Source organism: Leptodactylus fuscus, chromosome 1 (genome assembly GCF_031893055.1).
Source record: "Leptodactylus fuscus isolate aLepFus1 chromosome 1, aLepFus1.hap2, whole genome shotgun sequence".
Classification (NCBI taxonomy): Eukaryota; Metazoa; Chordata; class Amphibia; order Anura; family Leptodactylidae; genus Leptodactylus; species Leptodactylus fuscus.
Window position 1 is genome coordinate 102,276,803 of NC_134265.1, and position 26,024 is coordinate 102,302,826.

The 26,024-nt window shown below is 43.6% G+C and overlaps 1 protein-coding gene across 1 annotated transcript in view; it reads left to right on the top strand.

Moving 5' to 3' along the window:
* The window catches only part of ADGRD1 (adhesion G protein-coupled receptor D1), a 550,408-nt gene that overhangs the window by 476,527 nt on the left and 47,857 nt on the right, over window positions 1-26,024 (top strand). The window contains exon 20 of the mRNA XM_075274895.1: window positions 5,476-5,542. Within this exon, the coding sequence (XP_075130996.1) occupies window positions 5,476-5,542 (67 nt within the window). The remainder of the gene's footprint in view (window positions 1-5,475; window positions 5,543-26,024) is intronic.

Sequence of the window (26,024 nt, forward strand, 5' to 3'; positions counted from 1 at the left end):
GAAGACAATTAGTTAGATAAGGATTCATTAACATTCCATTTCTTTATCACCTGAAAGAAGGGTTTCTCTTCTTTGATCTTTTGTTTAAAGTCTCAATAGCGCAGCCCATAGCGTCTCAATGTTAATTAGTCTAACCAATTCCTTTGTGAGACAAAACTACTTATCTTTGATAGGGACAAGATGGCTGACAAAAGGCAATATCACTGGAAGACAAGTAATCTGGGCCCCTACTTCATGTAATTTATCAAATATAATTTTCAAACAATATTGTTAGCCCCCCACAGACATGTGGCCTGACAGAGGATTCGCCCGGTTTATCATAAGGCTTGTGCCTCATCATAAGTCAACAGAATCCTCCACTGGTAAAGAAGATATAAAAATGCTAGTCTTCATAAATCTCCACTTATTCTCCTGGTTTTGACTTAGGTTTCCAGGGATATCCACCTATACGCGAGATAAGGTGTTTTTCTAGTGGCTCAAATAGATTATATAGCAAACTTCACATATTGTATAGTTAACTTACGATTTTTGAAGGATCTCTGTAATGCAACTGTATCATGTAAAAGAGGCCAATTACTCGCCTGCCTTATCACAGGAGGATTGCAGTTTTGGGGAAGTGGGGCCATGCACAGGATGGAGATTTGCGCTCAGCCATGCGGTTTGGATGCAGACACCCCCTCTCCTCCATGTCGCAATTCGTGAGCTCTTTACCTGTAGTTAGAGGGAAGAGTTACTTCCCCGGGGAAGAGAATAAAGAAGAATGGGAAGTAAAGGGGATTTATCTCAGCACTTACAAGGGAGAGATTACTTTTCTGTGCAGGCCAAGAGGAAATATGGCAGTATAAAACAGCCCAAAATCTCAAACTCTCGCCATGTTTCCCCCAACCCTGCTAAAAATGGCAATGAAGTGTATTACATAAAAATTATGGTGTAGATTGTAGTGCATTGCAAAGGGTGAAATCCAGGGACAATCCATGACAAATCTGTGATAGAATCAGGAAACCGTTATATGACTGCTGAACAAAATCTGTTTACCAGTTAACTTAAGTAGAGAGCAAAGTGAAGTAACAATATTGTATTCTCACTCCATTTTGCCTTAAACCCCTGAGACACTGGAATTTTACTTGTGTATCAGTAAATAATAAATTATTGTATCTCTAACTGTTAAGTAAGTGATCTAGAGATGGCTGACTGGCACCAAGCACTCATTTTTCATGCCAGACTATCACATGTGCCCTCATCTTCAGAATATGTACCCAGGGAACAGAAGATTACACCATTCCATCACTGCACAAAGAATAAACCTCTTGCAAGTTATTGGATTTAGGTTAAAGTGACAGGAATTAACAAAATCATTTATCAAATGGCCACAAGAGGCGCTTTACCTAAAAGTGATAAAAATATACATCTTTATTAGAAAATATTTTACCACAGCAGCAAGAAAATCTAAAAACATTCTGCATATGTATTACGTTTTGCTTTCAGTGCTGTTTTCTTAGTCAGTATGCTAAATCATTTCACTCTTTATTGGAAAAAGATTTTGTCCTGTTGGCTCCGCAGAGAACTCTGCAAACTGAGAACTTTGCAAAGAAAAAACTTGTTATATTTCAACTATTCTTTTATTGAAAAAAAAAAAAATTGCCTTGAGCTGCAGTTTCTGTTTTGAAGCCTTGGGCAAAAGTCAGCAATTCTGTATTTTTTTAATATTTAGCCATAAGGACTTCTTAAATTGTTTTTTTTTTTCAGTTTGTAGGGAAAAAAAAGCTGAATTAACAGAACACGTCTGTGTTAAAATGTGATCCCCATACATTGATCTAAGGGATTGTGGCTACAAAGAAAATAGTGTGCTAGCTCATCAAGTCTTGCATATGGTTGGAATTCAGATCTGTGTTGTATAGTACACTATAATAGTACTGTAGTTCTAGTGATTAGAGATGAGCGAGTAGTATTCGATCGAGTAGGTATTCGATCGAATACTACGGTATTCAAAATACTCGTACTCGATCGAGTACTACTCGCTATTCAAATGGAAACGTTCGATGCAGAACCAGCATTGATTGGCCGAATGCTATATAGTTGGCCAATCAACGCTGGTTCTTCTCCTACCTTTAGAAGTCTTCTCTGTTCAGCTTTCCCACAGCGTCTTCCGGCTCTTCATTCACTCTGCCAGGCATCGGGCCTGGGCAGAGCCGACTGCACATGCCCGCACTAAAAGCTAAAGGTAGGAGAAGAACCAGTGTTGATTGGCCGACTGTATAGTATTCAGCCAATCAATGCTGGTTCTGCATTGAACTTTTACATTCGAACAGCGAGTGATACTGGATCGAGTACGAGTATTTCGAATACCGTAGTATTCAATCGAATACCTACTCGATCGAGTACTACTCGCTCATCTCTAGTAGCTAGTTATTCCCAATTTTGCCAATTTGATTGTTATGCCAGCCAGATTGCAGAATCGGGAAGAAGACGAGTCCAACCAGGTTCTGATGCTAGTATGGTAGGAAGGGCGTTTTTCCTTAGACGGTATGGTACATCACTGAAGGGGGTATTTACTTGTGCTATTAGTACTTCACTGGGGTTTGTTTATGTAACATTGAAGGGGGTATATTGGTCTGCTTGCTAGCAGCATTATTGTGGACACCTCCTTCCATGTTTATATACCTATATACTTGTATATTTATATATTCATATATCTGTGGTTTGACCCAGTCTTATGGTGTACCTTATGTATTAACATTATTGTATATTTATACTACCCCATATGTATATTTTTACTACCCCATCAGTGTTGTGTCCACTAGTCATCTGGGGTCAGGTATTTTTTGGTATTTGAACTATTGTATCTCCCCCACTATATGTATATTTTGTTATGTTTTGTGTGTCATTTCTTATTTTATTTTTTGTAATTAATAAAATTTGGAAGTTTTATATTTTTTGTGTGTAAGTTTTCTTGGTTATTGATTATGGTAGGAAGGGTAAAGCCTCATTAGGCCTCATTACCTTCAAGCTGCTGTGAGTGAGAAGTAAGTATGAGAGAGTACTTACCTCCCTGCTCCCTGACCCCGCCCACAGTGCAGGGAAAGTGTGAGGCCAGGAAGGTAAGTACTGAGTTTATAAAATTGTGTGGAGGCAGTGATAGGGAACACTGTATTGGGGCCTTGCCTGTGTGTGTGATCACTTATGGGGGCCTAGCCACCTTTATTGTGGACACTGATGAGGGTCATTATATTGTGGCAGTGAGGGGAACCACTATGCTGCATGGGGGCAGTGGTGGGGGTCACTTTACTGTATAGGGCAATGAGGGAGCCATTAGTCTATGTGGGGGAAGTGAGGGGTTCATTGTACTGTAGAGAAGCAGTGATGGGTCCAATATACTGTACGGGGCAGTTATGGGGACCATTATATTGTACAAGGGCAATGGTTTTTACTGTGTGGGGACCGTGATGGAGCCAATATCCTATGTGCGTTAAACTGTGTGGAACATTGGGAGGGATTTTAAAGGGGTTATCCACCTTTCTAATACTGATGGCATATCTTGCCAGTCCTGCCTGTAGATCAGCCTGTAGATCAGCTGCTCTAGGACATTTTAAAGGGGTCTCTTCTTTTCATTTCCTATATTCTTCCACACGTTTGGGGGACAGGTCCTGTTACAATATAGACTTTGCCTTTACTATAAGAGATTATTTACTATAATTATTAGAAATCTAATATAAATGCAGATCAAATAACATGCACAGTGATTGTATGTTACAATATACAGGTTTGTACAGAACACTTACTGTGTTTCTAGAGAGTGGTCTTATCTTTGTGTTTACATAGAGAGATAACAGACACTTCTCTTGGAGCTTTTATCAGGAAACTGCAATTAGCTGAACTGACTGTCCTGCAGGCAGAGCTGTAGATAACAGTGAGAGCAAAAAAAAAAGTGTCCTGCTTATCACATAGATTGTGCGCAATGAAAACATTGTTTAAATAAAGGGAGGAATAATCTAACACAGCAGACAAACATAGCAGCATTTATAGAATTTATATAAGCTAGCAAAATAGATAGGATATTTGAGATGGGAATACCCCTTTAATTTAGCAAAAGCCACGCATGTGCAGTGGTGGATTTAGCTACTGCAGCAGTGCACATCATATGACAGTACTGCTCTGGGCATGTTAACATAACTGATTGTTTTGACGCCCTGGAATAGCTAATCTGCAAGGGTCTTGGCTATTGAACCCCTGCAGTTGTAATATTTATAGCCTATCCTAGATCATCAAAATAACAAAGGTGGATGACCCATTATATATATGGGAGCATGATTTAAATTAGGAGAATGGGAAATACTCTGGATGACAGGAGGCACTGTAGGGGGCTTTAGAAGGGGATGTAGCTTTGTGTTAAAGGGGTAGTTGTCTGAAAACTTTAGAAACTGTTTAAAAACTTTTGTGGCCTCCGCCACTCACACCTTGAAAATGTGCTCAGCACGTTTCATGTGCTATCGCCCCTTCCATCCACCCCTCCTAACATAGCCATGAAATCCAACCTTGAATCCCACCCCTCTTCATTATTTCATCTTGCACAGTGGCACTAATACAAATGTGAAAAGTCAGACATGTTACTTGCATTGATTAACTGGTTAAAAATCTTCACTAGTATGCCATGAGCATTTGTATGGCACTTGCTACAGATTTAGGTGTCTCATATTATGACTATAGTAAAGAAATGCTACAGACATATACTTCAAGCCTGTCCATAGCCTATAATAGCCTATAATGGGGTCAATAGTTGCCAAGAAAGTGTCATTTGCATATTTCACTGTAGTAGAAGGCCAAAACAAGGTCTGAACAGTAGTGAATATTTAGTGATGGTAATTTTGTGGCAGACATACTGTATGAATAGATCCATTTTTGCCATGGTTGTGTAGCAATGTTGTCATAGTTTTGAAGACAATGGGAACTCTCTACTCTGTTCTCTGCCCAGGTCATCATTGTCAAGGAGTCCTAATGAAATTGACTGTGATTTAGTGTTGTCACCCAACAAAATTTAAAAAGTCCAAAGGGTAAATACTTCTTGAAGACACTGTATGCAAATAGTCTTGCACCTGCCACACTTACTAATCATTGTTCTTCTGCTATAGCGACAACACAATGCGGATACTCTGAATAGATTTGATGGAGTGACATGAGTGTTCCTGCCACCATTGTCTTCTTTTCCTTCAGAACAATACTCGGAGCAGTCGTACAGTGCTGATGAATCTCCTCGTTCTTCCTGTTTGCATACAAATGACAATCTCAGGATAGCAATTGGGAACAAGTTAAATCACCAAGTAATAATATTTGAAGTAATGAACAAGACCAGGATGCTTAAATACTTCATACGGCACTGACTGATAGAATATGCTAAATGCTGGGAGCAGGTGTAATCTGAGCAGATATTAGGGCAGATAGCAAGGCTTTAATATAACACATACATTTATTCTTTTCCAGTTGCTGGCTGTCTCTGGAGAAAGGAGCAATATGGGCATTTGTGGCGCCGGCATTGTTTGTCATAGTGGTATGTATTATAAATAATTAAAGTTTTCTATGCGGCAATATACTGCATGAAATGATTTTTATTGTCACATTTTTGTTTTATATGTACAGCTGTAGCAGGTGCTACTATTACAGATGGCTAGTTACTCTTTTTGAATATTGCACCATGGTGTGATATGATATTTGCTTATTGTGGTGTTCTTACATACTGTTAGACATTGAGCTTTCAAGATAAAATGTATTATACAGTCATGTTATGGTATCTTGTGCTGTTGAATTCTAGCTCTTTGGCAAGAATAAATGTAACACTGACAAAAACAGGACTCCAGAGATAACCATAAGTTGTCAGATGTGTCAGGCCTCGTTCACATCTGCGTCGATAATCTGTTTGGAGGAGTCCACTTGGGACCCCCCCCCCACGAGCAGAATACCGAATGCATTTGCAAGCGGTGTGAAGTGAAAGCACACGGATCCCTATAGACTATAATGGAGTTTGTGTGCTTACCGTGAGATCTCTGTAGGGAACATGCAGACAGGAAAGTAGTTCACAATCTACTTTCCTGTCTGCATGATTCAAGCGGGCAGCCCGCGGCAAGCACACGGACCCCTTTATAGTCTATGGGGTCTGTGTGTTTTCACTGCACACCGCTTGCAAATGCGTTCGGTAGTCAGTTTGGGGTGGTCCCCATGCGGAATCCCCAAATGGATTACCAAACGCAGATGTGAACCAAGGGTCAGAGTGCCTGCACAGGCGTGCAACAGTAACTGAAGGTGTGCAGTGACTGTACCAAAAAGCATTGAGCCAGGGATAGCTGAGAAAGCAGCTACATTGGTATATTAAGTGAATGTCGCCATCTTGTTTCCCATTGACACCAGAATTGTGGCTCTCCACTAATCACATAACATGAGCAGCTGGAGGTCTTCTAATGACCTGCTGGGGAAAAGCATGGAGTCGGGAACAGACAAGAAATCTATCACATGCGTAAACCAAGTGAATGCCTCCTTTCTGCTACCTAGTGATGCCAGGAATGTGACTGTCCACCGTTTACATAATATGGGCAAGTGAGGGCCTTCTAATGACCTGCTGCTTGGAGTCGGGAACAGCCAAGAAACAGCCACATGGGTAAATCAATATGGCTGTCCACTGCTTACATACAATGGGCAGCGGGAGACCTTCTAATCAGAGACATAGCTATAGGGGGTGCCAAAGTAGGAATTGCTACCAAACCCTTGAGTCTGCTCTATAATATAAGATGACTTAAGTATTATAGACAGCACATGATAAGTGGGGGTCCTGCTACAGATTTTGAACTGGGGCCCAGGAGCTTCATGTTACACCTCTGCTTCCAATGACCTGCTGGGGTAGCGTATGAACAGCTATAAGGTCTTCTGTGCCACCCCTAGCTGTTTAGGGACATTTGGGAACTATTGTTAGCAAGGATTTATAGGAGTTTAGTTAACAAGCATATAGTGTTGTTCTGATATTCATTTTACATATCTGCCTATTCTGTTGATAAGTAGCTGCATGGTACAAGTATACCGTGTCTTATAAGTATAGATTATTATTATGCAAAACCTGTAAAAATCTTTTTACATATGTACAGTATAAAACAGTAATACTATGTTAGACCATAAAATAAAGTCATTTCGCTGTGCCGTTTAGTAATTGAAATATCCGTGCACAGATTACTATGGAGACGCTGATCAGAGGGTCTCTAGTGACCTGTAATTGGATAATCCATGGTAACGCACAGATGCCCAGATATTGCTCTCCCACCACACTGGTTTCTATATCTGGGAGTGATGACACACTTGTCCTTTACTTTGGTATTAAATGTAATATGAATTATTCTGCCCATAGGTTTGCCCCATATGCTGATTTAATATGAGTCTGATCAGCCGCCACAGAATGCAGCGCCGGCGTGGAAATGAAATGTATGATTCATACTTTAACAATTTAAGTTTGTAAGTGCAATGGCAGAGAAGTGAAAAGTAGACGTGCGGTTCTATCATTCTTAATGCAACAAATCACCAAGATGAAATATGTGAAAAAAGGGAAACACAGAGCTGAAGACACATTCTCAGGCAGATGCTTTTTATTCATAGGGAAAACAAGGTTGCAGCTCTAGAAAAATTATAGCCTGATCACAGCACCCTGAAGAAGAGATATAAGTGTTCTGGGAGTAGGACGTCAAAGTAGATTCACTTTATGAGATGCTCATGAAAGAGTGCTCCTCGTGAAAAACACAGCCGTTAAATAGAAAGAAAGTCTGGTGTCTGCTGCCATTCCAAACCTGAAGAAGGTTTATAGCCACGTAAATATGCGATTGATACTGGGATCGATATGCTATTGGTACCTACTCAAGCGACATCCTTACACGTCTGCCATAAAACACTGGAAGTTCATAACAAATTTCTCACATTGGAAGACACATTAAGCATTTTTAGATCTTGAGTACTAAAAATAGTAAATTCAGCTAATTGTTTTAAGACACTAAGAGCAGATTGCTCAAGGCACATGTAGAGATACGCTGCAAATATGCTTTTATTTAATTATTTTTATTGTGTCTTTATATTTTCTGCAGGGTTGTATTCACATTGTCATCGCTCACATACAAACACCATCAACAGTTTTAAAGGCAGCTAATTAAAGGGGCATCCCATCTCATACGTTATAGCATATCCACAGGCCTAGATATACAGATGTGGGTCTCACCTCTGTACTTTTTTAGTACAACATGGCCTCTAATGACTAATATGAAATGTAATATATAATAACGTAATAGTGTCAATTTTTGGTATAACTTATAAAACTGTATAAATGTATTTAAACGGTCTGAAAATTCAGCAGAAAAATCTGCTTTATGAATGGAAATAGGTTTGTGCCTACAGCATGTGCAGGCTTCATTTAAATTATTAGTTTTAGAAAACTGCCACATGTGAATATACCTATAGTGGAATCACTGTTTAAGCAATTTCCTGATGTATTGGGGCTGTTTAAGCAATGACATGCAGCATGCAATTGATAGGAATACCAAGCAAAGCAAGCTACCTATAGTTCAACACTACTGGAGTTTGTATAATCTATGTTACTCTGTGTTTGTAATAACCATACCCCACAAGGCAGGATGGACTTGGCTGCTCATGACCTTGGATACAGCACAGAGTAGCTGTGGAAACCTTTTGTGAATAAACACAACAACAAAAGAATACTTATTGGTTCTTAGTGGGATCCTTTATGCTATCCTGTAATTTTATGTTCAATACTAAGTATCTTGTTTGGACGGGGTGAAGTGGCTATGTTGATCAAGGATTGTGCTTCCTACCTTTCCTAAATGTAATAGAGGGGTAGGGGCCTAGAACTTCCCCAAGGTCCTCATCCAATCTAAGAATTTGCCAGTGTTGTTATAACATTTTCTTAGCTTCTGATGCTCGATTATCATAGGTGGCTTCTATACAAAACTTTTTTCTCTGTGGTCTACTTCATATAGAAAGGCCTGTGACCTTGTTTGTGCATGGGTCCTACAAAGCAACCAATCTGGGTATCTCTGCTCACGTGCATTGCTAAAAAACTGCCATTTGTGCATGTGGTTTTTACCAGTGTGTTACTCATGTAATACTGCCTGTCATCTTGGTGGTATTGCAATAAATGCTTTTTGCAATTGTGGTTTTTGTTATTGAATTACTCATGTAGCACTGCCTGTCACCTTGGTGCATTGCAAAAAAACTGCCTTTTGCACATGTGTTTTTTACCATTGTATTACTCATGTAGTACTGCCTGTTACCTTGGTGGTGTTGCATTAACTGCCTTTCACATATGTGGTTTTTATCACTGGGTTACTCATGTAGCGCTGCCTGTCATTTTTCTGCATTGCGATAACTGCCTTTTGCACATGTGGTTTTTGCCAGTGTATTACTCCTATAACATGGTTTGCCACTCTGGCTGCCACTATGATGGTTGGGTTGTTATCCATAGTATTTTTATTTATGTCTATATGTACAATGGATGCTCTATCCTAGTCTTTTAACTATTTTTGATTAAAAGTTATGTATTCAGTATTACCTACTAGAGATGAGCGAGTATATTCGATCGAATACATCCGCCACATAGCTCCCGTCGCCAGAGAAGGTGGGAGGGGCAATAAAAATTTGATGCCCCGGAAGTGTTTTTGCATCGGGAGCTATGCGGCGGAGGTATTCGATCGAATATTACCATCTCTATTACCTACTAGTAGAGATGAGCGAACACTAAAATGTTCGAGGTTCGAAATTCGATTCGAACAGCCGCTCAATGTTCGTGTGTTCGAATGGGTTTCGAACCCCATTATAGTCTATGGGGAACAGATACTCGTTAAGGGGGAAACCCAAATCCGTGTCTGGAGGGTCACCAAGTCCACTATGACACCCCAGGAAATGATGCCAACACCTCTGGAATGACACTGGGACAGCAGGGGAAGCATGTCTGGGGGCATCTAACACACCAAAGACCCTCTATTACCCCAACATCACAGCCTAACAACTACACACTTTACACACTCAATACCACCTCTCTGACAGTAGGAAAACACCTTGAAACATGTGTATTTGGCACTTGCAGTGAGGAGAGCTTGTCACCAGCAGTGAATTTGGCCCTTGTAGTAAGTTGAGGTTGGCACCAACATTTGTTTTGAAAATCAGGGTGGATTGAGCCTCTAACCAGCAGAGTTTGGGCAAATTCATGGTGGAGGGAGCCTCTAAACACCCCAGTTTGGGCAAATTCATGGTGGAGGGAGCCTCTAAAAACCCCAGTTTGGACCAATTCATGGTGGAGGGAGCCTCTAACCAGCCCAGTGTGGGCAAATTCATGGTGGAGGGAGCCTCTAAAAAACCCAGTTTGGACCAATTCATGGTGGAGGGAGCCTCTAACCAGCCCAGTTTGGGCAAATTCATGGTGGAGGGAGCCTCTAAAAAACCCAGTTTGGACCAATTCATGGTGGAGGGAGCCTCTAACCAGCCCAGTTTGGGCAAATTCATGGTGGAGGGAGCCTCTAAAAAACCCAGTTTGGACCAATTCATGGTGGAGGGAGCCTCTAACCAGCCCAGTTTGGGCAAATTCATGGTGGAGGGAGCCTCTAAACAGCCCAGTTTGGGCAAATTCATGGTGGAGGGAGCCTCTAAACAGCCCAGTTTGGGCAAATTCATGGTGGAGGGAGCCTCTAAAAAACCCAGTTTGGACCAATTCATGGTGGAGGGAGCCTCTAAACAGCCCAGTTTGGGCAAATTCATGGTGGAGGGAGCCTCTAACCAGCCCAGTTTGGACCAATTCATGGTGGAGGGAGCCTCTAACCAGCCCAGTTTGGGCAAATTCATGGTGGAGGGAGCCTCTAAACAGCCCAGTTTGGACCAATTCATGGTGGAGGGAGCCTCTAAAAAACCCAGTTTGGACAATTCATGGTGGAGGGAGCCTCTAAACAGCCCAGTTTGGGCAAATTCATGGTGGAGGGAGCCTCTAACCAGCCCAGTTTGGACCAATTCATGGTGGAGGGAGCCTCTAACCAGCCCAGTTTGGGCAAATTCATGGTGGAGGGAGCCTCTAAACAGCCCAGTTTGGACCAATTCATGGTGGAGGGAGCCTCTAAAAAACCCAGTTTGGACCAATTCATGGTGGAGGGAGCCTCTAAACAGCCCAGTTTGGGCAAATTCATGGTGGAGGGAGCCTCTAACCAGCCCAGTTTGGACCAATTAATGGTGGAGGGAGCCTCTAAACAGCCAAGTTTTGGGAAATTCATGGTGGAGGGAGCCTCTAAACAGCCCAGTTTGGGCAAATTCATGGTGGAGAGAGCCTCTAAAAAACCCAGTTTGGACCAATTCATGGTGGAGGGAGCCTCTAACCAGCCCAGTTTGGATCAATTAATGGTGGAGGGAGCCTCTAAACAGCCAAGTTTGGACCAATTCATGGTGGAGGGAGCCTCTAAAAACCCCAGTTTGGACCAATTCATGGTGGAGGGAGCCTCTAACCAGCCCAGTTTGGGCAAATTCATGGTGGAGGGAGCCTCTAAACAGCCCAGTTTGGACCAATTAATGGTGGAGGGAGCCGCTAAACAGCCCAGTTTGGACCAATTCATGGTGGAGGGAGCCTCTAAAAACCCCAGTTTGGACCAATTCATGGTGGAGGGAGCCTCTAAAAAACCCAGTTTGGACCAATTCATGGTGGAGGGAGCCTCTAACCAGCCCAGTTTGGACCAATTAATGGTGGAGGGAGCCTCTAAACAGCCAAGTTTGGACCAATTCATGGTGGAGGGAGCCTCTAAAAACCCCAGTTTGGACCAATTCATGGTGGAGGGAGCCTCTAACCAGCCCAGTTTGGGCAAATTCATGGTGGAGGGAGCCTCTAACCAGCCCAGTTTGGACCAATTAATGGTGGAGGGAGCGGCTAAACAGCCCAGTTTGGACCAATTCATGGTGGAGGGAGCCTCTAAAAACCCCAGTTTGGACCAATTCATGGTGGAGGGAGCCTCTAAAAAACCCAGTTTGGACCAATTCATGGTGGAGGGAGCCTCTAACCAGCCCAGTTTGGACCAATTAATGGTGGAGGGAGCCTCTAAACAGCCCAGTTTGGGCAAATTCATGGTGGAGGGAGCCTCTAACCAGCCCAGTTTGGACCAATTAATGGTGGAGGGAGCCTCTAAACAGCCAAGTTTGGACCAATTCATGGTGGAGGGAGCCTCTAACCAGCCCAGTTTGGACCAATTAATGGTGGAGGGAGCCTCTAAACAGCCAAGTTTTGGGAAATTCATGGTGGAGGGAGCCTCTAACCAGCCCAGTGTGGGCAAATTCATGGTGGAGGGAGCCTCTAAAAAACCCAGTTTGGACCAATTCATGGTGGAGGGAGCCTCTAACCAGCCCAGTGTGGGCAAATTCATGGTGGAGGGAGCCTCTAACCAGCCCAGTTTGGGCAAATTCATGGTGGAGGGAGCCTCTAAACAGCCCAGTTTGGGCAAATTCATGGTGGAGGGAGCCTCTAAACAGCCAAGTTTGGACCAATTCATGGTGGAGGGAGCCTCTAAAAACCCCAGTTTGGACCAATTCATGGTGGAGGGAGCCTCTAACCAGCCCAGTTTGGGCAAATTCATGGTGGAGGGAGCCTCTAACCAGCCCAGTTTGGACCAATTAATGGTGGAGGGAGCGGCTAAACAGCCCAGTTTCGACCAATTCATGGTGGAGGGAGCCTCTAAAAACCCCAGTTTGGACCAATTCATGGTGGAGGGAGCCTCTAAAAAACCCAGTTTGGACCAATTCATGGTGGAGGGAGCCTCTAACCAGCCCAGTTTGGACCAATTAATGGTGGAGGGAGCCTCTAAACAGCCAAGTTTGGACCAATTCATGGTGGAGGGAGCCTCTAAAAACCCCAGTTTGGACCAATTCATGGTGGAGGGAGCCTCTAAAAACCCCAGTTTGGACCAATTCATGGTGGAGGGAGCCTCTAAAAACCCCAGTTTGGACCAATTCATGGTGGAGGGAGCCTCTAAACAGCCCAGTTTGGGCAAATTCATGGTGGAGGGAGCCTCTAACCAGCAGAGTTGGTGGAAATCAGGGTGGAGGGAGCCTCTAACCAGCAGAGTTGGGGGAAATCAGGGTGGAGGGAGCCTAGTATTAGCAGAATTGTGCAACGCTTATGGTGGATGAGTATGAGGATGCGGAGGAATTGGAGAGGTTGAGTACAGACATGGAGTTTCATGTTGGGGTGCTTTACACAGGTGGGCACAAAAATGACGGCTCTACCCAGTGGTGGTTCATTTTTATCAAAGTGAGCCGGTCGGCACTCTCAGCTGACAGACGGGTGCGCTTGTCAGTGATGATGCCACCGGCTGCACTGAACACCCTCTCAGATAGGACGCTGGCGGCAGGACAGGACAGCACCTCCAAGGCATATAGGGCAAGTTCAAGCCACAGGTCCAACTTCGACACCCAATACGTGTAGGGCGCAGAGGGGTCGGAGAGGACAGGGCTGTGGTCGGAAAGGTATTCCCGCAACATGCGCCTATACTTCTCACGCCTGGTGACACTAGGACCCTCCGTGGCGGCACTTTGGCGAGGGGGTGCCATCAAGGTGTCCCAGACCTTAGACAGTGTGCCCCTCGTTTGTGTGGACCGGTGAGAACTTGGTTGCTTACTGGAGGAACTGCCCTCCCTGCCGCCAACGTCACATGCTGGAAACATCTCTATCATATTCTGCACCAATTGCCTGTGGCAAGCATTGATGCGATTGGCCCTCCCCTCTACCGGAATAAAAGACGAGATGTTGTTTTTATACCGGGGGTCAAGGATAGCAAAGATCCAGTACTGGTTGTCCTCCATGATTTTGACAATTAGCTTGTCGGTTGTAAAGCACCCCAACATGAACTCAGCCATGTCTGCCACAGTGTTAGTTGGCATGACTCCTCTGGCCCCACCGGAAAGTTCAATCTCCATTTCCTCCTCATCCTCCATGTCTACCCATCCGCGCTGCAACAATGGGATGATTCGAAGTTGCCCGGAAGCCTCCTGTATCACCATCACATCATCGGACAACTCTTCTTCCTCCTCCTCCTCCTCCTCCTCCTCCTCCTCCATTAAACGCAGTGAAGCGGACAGATGTGTGGACCTACTCTCCAGCTGTGACGGATCGGATGCTATCCCTAACTCCTCTGTGTGATCTGAGTTATCCCTGATGTCAATCAGGGATTCTCTCAGAACACACAAGAGCGGGATTGTAAGGCTCACCATCGCATCCTCAGAGCTCACCCTCCTTGTGGACTCCTCAAAGACCCGTAGGATGTCACAAAGGTCTCTCATCCATGGCCACTCATGGATGTGAAACTGAGGCAGCTGACTTTGTGGCACCCTAGGGTTTTGTAGCTGGTATTCCATCAAAGGTCTCTGCTGCTCAACCACTCTATTCAACATCTGAAACGTTGAGTTCCAGCGTGTGGGGACGTCGCACAAAAGCCGGTGTTGTGGCACATGCAGGCGTTGCTGGAGAGATTTTAAGCTAGCAGCGGCTACTGTCGACTTGCGAAAGTGGGCGCACATGCGCCGCACTTTCACCAGTAGCTCTGGAACATTGGGGTAGCTCTTTAGGAAACGTTGCACCACTAGGTTGAAGACGTGGGCCAGGCATGGAACATGTTGGAGTCCGGCAAGCTCCAGAGCTGCTACCAGGTTCCGGCCGTTATCACAAACGACCATGCCTGGGCCCAGGTGCAGCGGCTCAAACCATATTGCCGTCTCATCGAGGAGGGCATCCCTCACCTCGGAGGCAGTGTGCTGTCTGTCCCCCAAGCTGATCAGCTTCAGCACAGCCTGCTGACGTCTACCAACGCCAGTGCTGCAACGTTTCCAACTCGTAGCTGGGGTCAATCTAACAGCGGAGGAGGAGGCGGTGGCGGAGGAGGAGGCGGTGGCGGAGGAGGAGGCGGTAGAGGAGGAGGAGGAGGGGGGTGTTCTTCTCGTGTCCCTGCCAGGAATGTTAGGCGGGGAGACGAGGTACACCGGGCCAGTTTGGGAAGCAGTCCCAGCCTCAACTACATTCACCCAGTGTGCCGTCAGTGAAATGTAGCGTCCCTGTCCGCATGCACTTGTCCACGCGTCGGTGGTCAAGTGGACCTTTGTGCAAAGCGCGGAACTAAGGGCCCGCCTGATGTTGAGTGACACGTGCTGGTGCAAGGCGGGGACGGCACACCGGGAGAAGTAGTGACGGCTAGGGACGGCATAGCGAGGTGCCGCAGTTGCCATCAGGTCCAGGAAGGCGGGAGTTTCAACAAACTGGAACGCCAACATCTCCTGGGCCAGCAGTTTAGCGATGTTGGCGTTCAAGGCTTGCGCGTGTGGGTGGTTAGCAGTGTATTTCTGCCGCCGCTCCAATGTCTGAGAGATGGTGGGTTGTTGTAAAGAAACGCCTGATGGTGCCTTTGATGGTGCAGGAGAAGGAGATAAGACAGGACCAGGGGAGGATGAGGTAGAAGTCAACAAAGTGGCGGAGGCAGATGAAGTGGTGTCCTGGCTCGTCCTCTGGAGTGCATCGCCAGCACAGTCAGCAGTGGCAGTGGCAGAGGCAGTGGCAGAGGCAGTGGCAGTGGCGTGAACGGCAGGCGGCCTTTGTCCTGCCGTTGCTGCCTGCCACTGATTCCAGTGCTTGGATTCCAAATGACGGCGCATTGAAGTGGTGGACAGGTTGCTCTTCTCAGAGCCCCTAATCAATTTCGAGAGGCAAATTGTGCAGACAACACTATATCTGTCCTCGGCGCATTCCTTGAAAAAACTCCACACCTTCGAGAAACGTGCCCTCGAGGTGGGAGTTTTTCGGGGCTGGGTACGAACTGGAACATCTTCGGAGATTCCGGGTGTGGCCTGGCTTCGCCTAAGCTGCTGACCTCTGCCTCTGCCTCTAGCTACCCTTTTTGGTGCTGCACCTGCCTCAACATCCACACTACTTTCCCCGCTTGACATCCCCCCTGTCCAGGTCGGGTCAGTGTCCTCATCATCCACCACTTCCTCTTCCAACTCCTGTCTCATCTCCTCCTCCCGCACAATGCGCCGGTCAACTGGATGCCCTGACGGCAACTGCATCACATCATCGTCGATGAGGGTGGGTTGCTGGTCATCCACCACCAAATCGAACGGAGATGGAGGAGACTCTAGTGTTTGAGCATCTGGACACAGATGCTCCTCTGTTAGGTTCGTGGAATCGTGACGTGGAGAGGCAGGTTGAGGGACAATGAAAGGAGCGGAGAACAGCTCTGGGGAGCAGGGACAGTTTGGGTTATTGTTCTGTAAAGCTTCGGAATTTTGGGAGGAAGGAAGACAAGACTGTTGGGTAATAGGAGGAGAGGAGGCAGAGTCTGACTGGCTGCTGGACAATGTGCTGTAAGCGTTCTCTGACAGCCATTGCAAGACCTGTTCCTGGTTCTCGGGCCTACTAAGGTTTGTACCCTGCAGTTTAGTTAATGTGGCAAGCAACCCTGGCACTGTGGAGTGGCGCAATGCTTGCTGCCCCACAGGAGTAGGCACGGGACGCCCTGTGGCTTCACTGCTACCTTGCTCCCCAGAACCATTCCCCCGACCTCGCCCACGGCCTCGTCCACGTCCCTTTCCGGGAGCCTTGCGCATTTTGAATTCCTAGTTAGAAATTGGCACTGTATACCAGTAGTAAAAATTGTGGGTGCACGTAACCACAATATATTCTTTGAATTACCAGTCAGAAACTGGCACTATATGGCAGTAGCAAGAAATGAGGGTATTTGTATTCCCAATATATTCTTTGAATTCCCAGTCAGACAATGGCACTGTATACCAGTAGTAAAAATTGTGGGTGCACGTAACCACAATATATTCTTTGAATTACCAGTCAGAAACTGGCACTATATGGCAGTAGCAAGAAATGAGGGTATTTATAACCCCAATATATTCTTTGAATTCCCAGTCAGACAATGGCACTGTATACCAGTAGTAAAAATTGTGGGTGCACGTAACCCCAATATATTCTTTGAATTCCCAGTCAGACACTGGCACTATATGGCAGTAGCAAGAAATGAGGGTATTTGTATTCCCAATATATTCTTTGAATTCCCAGTCAGACAATGGCACTGTATACCAGTAGTAAAAATTGTGGGTGCACGTAACCCCAATATATTCTTTGAATTACCAGTCAGAAACTGGCACTATATGGCAGTAGCAAGAAATGAGGGTATTTGTATTCCCAATATATTCTTTGAATTCCCAGTCAGACAATGGCACTGTATACCAGTAGTAAAAATTGTGGGTGCACGTAACCCCAATATATTCTTTGAATTACCAGTCAGAAACTGGCACTATATGGCAGTAGCAAGAAATGAGGGTATTTGTATTCCCAATATATTCTTTGAATTCCCAGTCAGACAATGGCACTGTATACCAGTAGTAAAAATTGTGGGTGCACGTAACCCCAATATATTCTTTGAATTCCCAGTCAGACACTGGCACTATATGGCAGTAGCAAGAAATGAGGGTATTTGTATTCCCAATATATTCTTTGAATTCCCAGTCAGACAATGGCACTATATACCAGTAGTAAAAATTGTGGGTGCACGTAACCCCAATATATTCTTTGAATTCCCAGTCAGACACTGGCACTATATGGCAGTAGCAAGAAATGAGGGTATTTGTATTCCCAATATATTCTTTGAATTCCCAGTCAGACAATGGCACTGTATACCAGTAGTAAAAATTGTGGGTGCACGTAACCACAATATATTCTTTGAATTACCAGTCAGAAACTGGCACTATATGGCAGTAGCAAGAAATGAGGGTATTTGTATTCCCAATATATTCTTTGAATTCCCAGTCAGACAATGGCACTGTATACCAGTAGTAAAAATTGTGGGTGCACGTAACCACAATATATTCTTTGAATTCCCAGTCAGACACTGGCACTATATGGCAGTAGCAAGAAATGAGGGTATTTGTATTCCCAATATATTCTTTGAATTCCCAGTCAGACAATGGCACTGTATACCAGTAGTAAAAATTGTGGGTGCACATAACCCCAATATATTCTTTGAATTACCAGTCAGAAACTGGCACTATATGGCAGTAGCAAGAAATGAGGGTATTTATAACCCCAATATATTCTTTGAATTCCCAGTCAGACAATGGCACTGTATACCAGTAGTAAAAATTGTGGGTGCACGTAACCCCAATATATTCTTTGAATTCCCAGTCAGACACTGGCACTATATGGCAGTAGCAAGAAATGAGGGTATTTATAACCCCAATATATTCTTTGAATTCCCAGTCAGACAATGGCACTGTATACCAGTAGTAAAAATTGTGGGTGCACGTAACCCCAATATATTCTTTGAATTCCCAGTCAGACACTGGCACTATATGGCAGTAGCAAGAAATGAGGGTATTTGTATTCCCAATATATTCTTTGAATTCCCAGTCAGACAATGGCACTGTATACCAGTAGTAAAAATTGTGGGTGCACGTAACCACAATATATTCTTTGAATTACCAGTCAGAAACTGGCACTATATGGCAGTAGCAAGAAATGAGGGTATTTATAACCCCAATATATTCTTTGAATTCCCAGTCAGACAATGGCACTGTATACCAGTAGTAAAAATTGTGGGTGTATATAGCCCCAATTCTATTGCTAGGGGACTTGCAGGGTATTTCTGGGGTGAAGGTGGGGGGGCACACCGTTGGAACGGGTATCGGGGTATATATCGGGTATACGGGAATACACTGACAGTGTATTCCATTCAGGATCCTGGGAAAGCTGGGTTGCGGCGATTGAGCCCGTCAGTGCCACGTTACACTGACAAGCTTCTCCCTGGAATTTAGCTCTTACAAGAGCTGTTGTGGTTGTCTTCTCCTTCCTATCCTAGCCTGTCCCTGCCTACCCAGAATCTAAGCCCTAGCTAGCTGGACGGAAACCTCCGTCCTCGGTGAATTGCAAGCTCAGAATGACGCGAACCTGGGCGGCGCTGTTCTTTTAAATTAGAGGTCACATGTTTTCGGCAGCCAATGGGTTTTGCCTACTTTTCTCAACGTCACCGGTGTCGTAGTTCCTGTCCCACCTACCCTGCGCTGTTATTGGAGCAAAAAAGGCGCCAGGGAAGGTGGGAGGGGAATCGAGTAATGGCGCACTTTACCACGCGGTGTTCGATTCGATTCGAACATGCCGAACAGCCTAATATCCGATCGAACATGAGTTCGATAGAACACTGTTCGCTCATCTCTACCTACTAGTTCTTTGTAGTGTATGATAATATTCAGGTATACTCCTTTCACCATGTAGTGATACCCTTTAAATTGCTGTATTTGTCTTAGTAACTATATACAAAAATCTGTAAGAGCTTTATACCTTGTCGCAATCTTTACATACCTTTTAATGTAATTATAATGTTGTATAGTATATTAATATTTTTTATGTTTATAATATAGTTTTTGTGCACACCTCCTTCTTGCACCGTGCTGATACTTCATACACAGCTCTCAATATTAGTAGGGAAATGCTGTGGATTAAAGCTTAGTTACTGATACATGAATACATTATAGCAATTTAATTATACCAGCACCTCAAATTACATAGAAAAGTGCTAAATCACTTTCATGGCCAAAGGAATCAGTGTGTTCCCTTACTTGGAAGGGAGGGGACATAAAGTAATTGGGTAGAGCAGCGGTGTCTTTGTAGCGTAATGTCCCCAGACTAATTGAAGTTCATTTGCTTTTCATTGTCAGGGGAAAAGTTATTTCAGCCTTTCCAGTTCATTAAATACTATATTCAATAATTGATTGATATGAATATGTTTTTGTTTGTTGTTCAGGTATTGTTGGATCGTGAATCTGGAATATATTCATTTTGCTTTTATTTTCAATTATTGCAATGCCTTTGAATGGTAGCACTGAGGTCTGGCAGTCATGCCAGTCATCTGTTCAGTGCCCATTATATGCATAAAGTATGTGAGCCGATGGAATAAAATTAACTGCGCAGCATAAACAATGGATTTTAGAATAACAAGTGATATATCTGTTTCAGTAAAGCCCAACATAGTTGTGTTCTCCCCCCGGGGATATGTTTTTGATACTAGGCCTGGTGCAGCACTGACATGTTTATCACTCCTGTAACCTCATTAATTAGCTTCATTTTATTGAGCTCAGTATCCATCCAATTAATAAAAGTTGCCAGTGTATTTTCTATCTCTGTCACTGCCTTGCTTCTCTGTCTTCATGTTGAGTTCGCCCTTGTGAATATATCAGTCAATGATATACCCTGTAGCTAGAACGCAGCACTGTCAGAGCTCGTCTGCAGGAGGAAGCTAATGAAAACAGTTTAGGAAGAGACTTCTTAGAGATGATAGCAATGTTAGTTTTATGCTTTATAGTTTTATTATACAGTACAGTCTTTTTTCTTTATTTGGTGCGAAGGGAGGGGCTGAGGAAAGAATATTCTTCATCTGCGTCCTTCTTGAAGATCTTTCTCCATGGAGATTATTGGTTAGTTTAATTGACTATTCAGTCTAAAATACAAGCTGATATACAAAAGAAATACAGTACCAAAAATATTTGTAGCTATAGATGTGTCCCTTAAAGTGGTTTCTCAAGGTTCCTCCTTCTCTCACCTCTTCTTGGTTTTCAGCTCCCGCGAGCAAAGTACTCGGAGTTGAACAGTGTACTTGCTATAAGTTGCATTTATCTCTAGATTTACATACAGAGTTAACAAAGGTGCTGCTCAAGGCACTGCTCTAACCTTTATTGGGGCTCAGCGGGTGAGAGCACTCTGGAGAGAGATACAGAAAAAAAGAGAAAATAGAAGTCCATAAAAACAGGGACTGAGTTATCAGCCTGATCACTAGAACCAAACAGGATTGTTGATCTGAAATCTAGGTATCAAGCTGTAAACCCCAAGGAGACAAGTTCTATAGCAAATGAAGCAAGTTATAGAGCAATGTATTGGGGAAAACATTTCAGTCTGCTTAAGCTGCACGTTTAACCCCTTCCCGACATCCGCCATAATAGTACTGTGCATGCCGGGTCTTTATAGATGGCGGGCGCTCTGCTGCAGAGTGGCTGACATAGCTACCAGGTCTCCACTGTAATGCACAGTGGAGACCCGGAACTAATATCCCCAGTCAGAGTCCACTCTGACCGCGGGCACTGGAGACAAGTTTTTCCCCGCAAAGTAAAAATTTTGTCTGTGGGACCAGTTCCCACCAGCCCTGTACCTTTTCTGTTGCAGGGCCAGCTCCTGAGATTGCAGGAGCCAACCTGTTCCCTTTGCAGCCGGAAGCCTACTGAAGGCTTCTAGACCTGCAATAGGGATATTACTATTGTAGCTACTCTATGATCAGTGGCAATAGTAACATACCGAAAGTCCCATAGACTGCAATACAGTTGTATTGCAGTCTATGGGACTTGAAGTCAAAGTATTGCAGGTTTAAGCCCCCTGGGGGCGGGGGGTATAATAAATCAGTAATAAAAAAAATTAAAATACTATAAAAAAAAAAAAACCAAACTAAAAGTTCAATTCACCACCCTTTCCCTAGAATACTTATAAAAGTAACATATTACTGTGAAACACATACACATTAGATATTCCTGTGTCTGAAAATGCCTGGTCTACAAACTACTAAAGATTTTTTTTCCATATGGTGAACTCCGTAGTGGGGAAAAAAAAATCAAAAGTGCCGAACTGCTATGTTTTCTCTGTTTCATCACTGATAAAAATTTGAATCAAAAGTGATCAAAGTGTTAGACATTCCCCAAAATAGTATAACTATAACGTACATTGTACAAAATAATAAATGGTAGTATCATGAAGAACAATTTGTCCCACAAGCATTAAGCCCTCATATGGCTCTGTGAACGGAAAAATAAAAGTTATGAAGTTTGAAAGGCAGGGAGTCAAAAACAAAAATGGAAAATTGCTAAATTGAAAAATGCCACTGGCGGGAAGGGGTTAAATGTGATCCTGGATATTAAAAGTGCCCCTTTAACTTAGCTTTAATTTGTTTAGGGCTTCCAATTTCATCTAAGAAAAAAAGTCCATGAAGGGGACATTTAAAGAGGCTTGATGAGTGTGAGATATTTAATATCATGTTGTATTTAATTTGTAAATATTTCCATACACAAATCTCATGGATAAAATCAATTTAGGAGTCTCTGCTCATAGAATCATGTGCATGAGTATGAAAAATCAAGTACGACACCTTACCATGCATTGAAAACTCTTAGGGTAAGTTCACACAGAGTTTTTTGGTCAGGGTTTTCACAGAAATCCCCTCCAAACCCTGAACCAAAAAACGCCTCACCATTCAAAGTATACAAAACGCTAGCATTCTTTTTGAAGCCGAGAGTGTTTTCCGGCTCACGGTTTCAATGCAAGTCAATGTGAGACGGTTTTTCCTGCTCGCAGTTTTTTGGTCAAGAACCTGAAGCGGAACCTGGAGTGTTTTTTGGAAAAAACCTGATTCATGACCACATCCCAAGAGGAAACGGATCAGGAAACTCCGCGAAAAACGCCTCAAAAAAACACTTCAGGAAACGTCTCACACGTTTTCCGGTCTGGTATTAACAATGCAAAAACCCTGACCAAAAAACTCTGTGTGATCTTACCCTAACTGGTAAATTGAGATTAATACTGGGGTGGTGATCTGGTGGCCCCTGCAGTTAAGACCAGGTGCCCATATAGGGGTTAAATGGTGAAAACCAGGGGACCATTTCCACAGGACTGCTAGAAGTAGTCTGACGCCAAATCAGTTAGGTCGCACACTGGGTCCTCACTCACAGTGCTACAATCCCTCTTAATAATTCTAATAATTTTAGAATTGACAGTTAAAAATGATCATTGATTTTCTATTTTGGGACAGTGCCAGAAATATTGGACTGACACTATATAATACATTTACATGAGTAGTCAGAAGCTACATAAAGGAAGATTGTGGACTCTGTAAATCTGCCATATCACGTTATGGCCACCCTGGCTATAAAAGAAAATCTATGTCTGATTAACTATTTAGTGTTATCTCAAAATTTATAAATCCAAGAACCTGCATGGTATATAAATATCTCCAACTCTCCTTATTCCAGTAAGAACATACCTTCTATACTTAAAGAGGACCTTTCATGGTCTGGGGCACAGGCAGTTCTATATACTGCTGGAAAGCCGACAGTGCGCTGAATTCAGCGCACTGTCGGCTTTCCTGATCTGTGCCCCGGGTAAAGAGCTTTCGGTCCCGGTACTGTAGCTCTTTACAGTCAGAAGGGCGTTTCTGACAGTCAGTCAGGTATGTTCTTCTTCAAAGCAGTGCCTATCGCACTGTACAGTGTGAGTGGGGAGGAACGCCACCTCCCCTCCTGATAATACTCGTCTATGGACAAACACTATGAGCAGAGGGAGGGTGCGTTCCTCCCCACTCACACTGTACAGCGTGATAGGTGCTGCTTTGAAGAAGGACGTACCTGACTGACTGTCAGGGACGCCCTTCTGACTGTAAAGAGCTACGGTACCGGGACCGCTAACTCTTTACCCAGGGCACAGATCGGGAGAGCTGACAGTGCACTGAATGCAGCGTACTGTCGGCTTTCCAGCAGTATATAGAACTACCTGTACCCCGGACCATGAAAGATCCTCTTTAATTGGACCAGCATCTATTTCCCCCTAACCCAGTTCCACAGTTCATCTTTACTCCCACCCCTGACGTTTATCTGTAGTCAGTTTTTACTTACACAGCATCTCACAAGTTGTGGAAACAAAAACAGACAAAAAATGGGGAGAAGCACTCAACGTAAGCAAATAAGGTATAAAAAGTAACAACATTTATTACTAACTAGCAGGAGGACCCGGCTTCACACGGGTATATTACATTTTATGTTTGTGTAGTGGCCCCATAATAATTGTCCAATTTTGCACTAATGTATTTTGTATGTTGTTTCTGTGTATGTCCATAAGCGTCATGTGATTATGTGTATCTCATTTTGGATATCAGTGAAAAACCTGTGATCAGTTGTTATGGATACTTGGAGTAAAGCTGTATCTAATCCTTCCCTGTGTAGTACTGTGTTTAGATGCAAGTATCTAATCCTTGTTGGTGTGGTACTATGTGCAGATGCACATATCTAATCCTCCGGCGTGTGGTACTGTGTGCAGATGCGCGTATCTAATTGTCCCCCGTGTGGTATTGTGTGAAGAGGCACATATCTAATCCTCTGACAAATGAAACTGTGTGCCGAAGTGCGTATCTAATCTTACGGCATGTGGTACTGTGTGCAGATACACATATCTAATCCTCTGGCATGTGATACTGTGTGCTGAGATGCGTATATAATTCTCTGGCGTGTGGTATTGTGTGCAGAGGCATGTATTTAATCCTGCCCCATGTGGTACTGTGTGCAGAAGCAGGTATCTAATCCTCACCTATGTGGTATTGTGTGCAGTGGCGTGTATCTAATCCTCCGGCATGTGGTACTGTGTGCAGACGCGCGTATCTAATCCTCTGGCATGTGGTACTGTGTGCAGACGCACGTATCTAATCCTTCAGTGTGTGGAACTGTGTGCAGAAGCGCATATTTAATCCTCTGGTGTGTGGGACTGTGTGCAGATGCGTGTAGCTAATCCTCTGGCGTGTGATACTGTGTGCTAATCTGTGTATGTAATCCTCTGATACGTGTATCTCAGTTTGGATATCTGTGTTATATTGTGCATGTGGAGTGACCGTGTGTATTGCAGTTGGAATATGAGTGAAAGACTTGCAGGTTTGTATTGGCTAAAGGGAGGGCATTGTGTTTGGAATGCTGTATCTCAGCAACGGTACATCCGAGTGAGTTGGAGTCTTGTCTTAAACCTTCCCGGATACCTGAAGTATCTCTGTACCAAATTTGGTGAAGATCGGTACAGTTGTTTGGTTTGCAATAGAGAACAGACAGACAGAAATTCATTTTTATAATATAGATAGATACAAAAAGGGACACATATAGAGTAGATAAAACGTCAAGGACAAAGACATGGACAAAATACAAATATGCTCTCCATAGGTTTGAGTCAATCTATATATGAACGTATATAAACATATAAAATACAGTGGATCAGATGCCTGTTATTATGCAGATGACAAGATGTATGCAAAAGCAAATCTTATATAGGGAAAAAGTACAAGACCCCTAAAGTAGTAATATACCCTATTGTGTTCAATAATAAACGTGAAAGACATTGCCATCAAGCACAGCATCAACCATATAAGCCAACAAGGACTGCTAACATACGATGTAGTAGCACAACAGATAACTCACATACCATACCCCAAGAGAAACATATAGGTAAGAGAAGGGAACATACCCATCTATGCTCATAAAAGAGTCCATGGATCTCTCCCCTGACGCTCCCCAATGCCCATTTCGGCATGTGCCTTCTTCCGGGAGTATATCTCACTTCTCTATGCTGCATTCACTTCTATGGGAATTACAGAAACAATGTAGCTCATAGAGCTTGGCCATTCCGTAAACCCAAGCAATGTTGTCTAGATTTGCCTGTGAGCAGAGAAAGAGGTGCATATCCCGGAGATTGGACCTGTAGCTATCAAACCCTGTAGATATGCCATATATGCCTTTCATGGGTAAACCCCTTTAATGCTTTATGGTCATGCTTCACAGATAACAGATGAGACTTTACAAATGCATTATGACCCACAAGAAGTGTAGGAAGTGTACTTTCTAATGTTTCTCCTTCAGACTTGAAGGGATTCATTGTAGTGGAGATAAAAATCACATATTAAGTATATTTTCTGCTAGAAAGAGTAAAAGGATTATACTTTTGTACTTGTTTTCTTTATATTTCTGGCAGCATTACTTCTTGCTATTCACTGAAATCCGACATACTTCTATTTCACCTCTGATTCAAAGCCAGTGAAGACAGTGAAAGCTGCTTTGTATCTCTGAGAATGGAGATATTTTGAAGATATCTTGGGCTCTGATGGGAGTTCCTTTTCAAGGTTATCCTGGCTGCA